Source organism: Hipposideros armiger, unplaced genomic scaffold (genome assembly GCF_001890085.2).
Source record: "Hipposideros armiger isolate ML-2016 unplaced genomic scaffold, ASM189008v1 scaffold_304, whole genome shotgun sequence".
Classification (NCBI taxonomy): domain Eukaryota; kingdom Metazoa; phylum Chordata; class Mammalia; order Chiroptera; family Hipposideridae; genus Hipposideros; species Hipposideros armiger.
This window is the reverse complement of record NW_017731654.1, coordinates 1,023,947-1,026,466: the sequence shown is the minus strand read 5'-3', so window position 1 is coordinate 1,026,466 and position 2,520 is coordinate 1,023,947. Positions and strand designations below refer to the sequence as shown.

The 2,520-nt window shown below is 44.7% G+C and overlaps 1 protein-coding gene across 1 annotated transcript in view; it reads left to right on the top strand.

The window, feature by feature from the left end:
- Positions 1–2,520, top strand: part of TEKT1 (tektin 1) — a 22,103-nt gene that overhangs the window by 8,316 nt on the left and 11,267 nt on the right. The window contains exon 3 of the mRNA XM_019659813.1: positions 198–432. Within this exon, the coding sequence (XP_019515358.1) occupies positions 198–432 (235 nt within the window). The remainder of the gene's footprint in view (positions 1–197; positions 433–2,520) is intronic.

Genomic DNA, 2,520 nt, shown 5'->3' with positions numbered 1-2,520 from the left:
CACATACAGTATGCCACAGTGGTGACATCAGAAAATGTCACAGTTGGAGGAAGGATATTGAAGTCTAGGCTTGGTTACTTTAATTTGTCACTAAGCATCTAATGGTGTATATATATGTGGGTGGGAGAGGTAAGGTTTGTGGGGGGAGGGTGTTAGAAGGTGAGGGAGGAAGTGCCTCCTTCCTGTACTGGACCTAGCTAGCTTCGGCTTCATTTTCCAGGGTCTCCCAGAAACTGTAGGTGCCACCTGGGCATTCCAGAGGGAGAAACTTTCACCTTCTCCCTTCAGGCTGAACCGCTCTGCAAAGTACAATCTTGAGAAGGACGTGAAGGACAAGTTTGTGGCCCTGACCATCGATGATATCTGTTTCTCACTCAATAACAACTCACCAAACATCAGATATTCTGAGAACGCCGTGAGGGTTGAACCAAAGTGAGTGGTGGCCTGGCCATCTGGCTTCCTCCCTGCTGTATAATGTCCCAGTGCTTCTCAGCCAGGCAGGCAGGACCTAGCACGTCATCTGGACAGCAGGCTGGAACTAGGCGGAGGCAGGCTTGGGACAAAGGCAGGTGCTGAGACAGGGCCAGAGGTTCCGGGTTAGGCCCCGCTTTAAGAAAGTCTGACATAAAATCTTTAAACATTTAAAATTTATTCTTTTACCTATTTGTGTTTTTAATAAGTAAAAGAATCTAAAGGACAAGTTAATAATTTCCCTCTGTCTACCCCTTTCCATGATCACCCCTTGAAATAGCCAGTGTCATCTGCATGTTCATACAAACGTATGTATACACTCACACACACACAAATATATTTTGTTTTGTTGACAAAGATGGGATTATACTATGTACCTTTTCTGTAACATCTAACTTATGATTTTCAAGGAACATTACATCACAGACCTAACTCGTTCTAACTTTTAAACCTCCTTTTTTGAGGTAAAACATAACATATAGAAAAATACACAAATAATAATAAGATACAGTTTAATGAGTTGTCATTGTATCAGTTATCTTTTGCTATATAATAAGTTACCCCTAAACTTAGCTTAAAATCATAAACATGTATTGTCTTATAGTTTCTGAAAGTCAGGAACCCAGGCACTGCTTAGCTGGTGGCCCTGACACATACCTCATGAGGCTGTAGTCAAGCTATCTGCTGGGCCGTGGTCTTAGCTGAAGGCTCGACTGGATAGGGGTGGGGACCCACTTCCAGATCTGTGTAGTTATGGCAGGCCCTGCCATGGGAGACTTTCCCTGGGGCTGTCTTAGGACATGGCAGCTGGCTTCCCCAACAGTGAGTGATCCAAGAGGAAGCNCCCAACTAGCACAGCTCTAAGAAGCAAAGAACATATCTCAGGTATTTAGAAATAGTCTTCAGGTTTCTAATCCAAAAGTTGGCTGCAGTGGCAGTAGGTTAACCCTTTAACCCTGGTGTACCTTCTCTGTGTGCTTCAGAACAGAGACTTGAGGAAATCAGGTTCTGGAAGAAGGAGTTAGATGACAAACTTGAGCAGCTTGTGTATGTGACGGAAGATCTACTCATGTATCAGACCAGATTGGAGAAAGCCCTGGAGAGCGTGAAGGAGCCCTTGCACATTACTCAGACATGCCTGGAATACAGGTAGGAGGGAAGGTTCCTCCAAGGTATCGTCTGTTGTGAGAAATGAAATGCTGGGTGGTAGAAGCTGCCTGTGCTAGGTGGTGGGCTAGCTGTGGCAAAGGGGCATGTGCTTATTTGGAGCCTGAAATTATCTCAGCATGCCTGTGCTGCTGGGCAGTGGAAGGAGCACTGGACTGGGTTCATGTCTAAACTCTGCTCTTGACTCATTAACTTAAGTATAAGTTAGGACTAGGTTTGGCTGTGGGTCATCAGAAAACCGCAAAATAACACTGAACTTAAATAAGATAGTTTCTTCCTCTCTCACATTTCAGGAATCTGGAGATAATTCGAGGTTGGCATGGTGTGCCACAGTGTCAGGGTCCCAGGCCTTTCCTATCTTCTTGCTCCACTGCACATGGTTTTCACTCCTAAGGTTACCTCGTGATTCAAGATGGCAGCTAGAGCTCCAGCCATTATGTCTACATTCCAGCAAGCAGGAATAATTAGGGTTTGGCATTCACCATTTCTACTTATATCCTATTGACCAGAACTTAGTCACATGGCCACACCAATAGAAACTGTGAAATAAGTGGTAGTCTTTCTTTTGAGTGGGCAGAGCAGATACTACAGTTATTAGAGGACAAGAAGTCTGCTCCAATACACAGAGTCCTACAGAAGCACTTTGTCCAAGAGCACTGTGCAAACATGCACTTTATTATCATTTCTTTCCTAGAAGTCCTATGAGTAGGGTGATTTTCTCTACTCTGGGGTAATGCTAATGATTTCCAGACCTGTTCCCCGTTGCAGTCCTAGCTGGTGTGCCCTAACAGGTCTTCTTGCTACCAGCAGAGCCCCCTCCATTCCAGTGCATCATCCACACTGGCTCTTGAGTGAACTTTTCCAAATGCAGATTTTTACAGT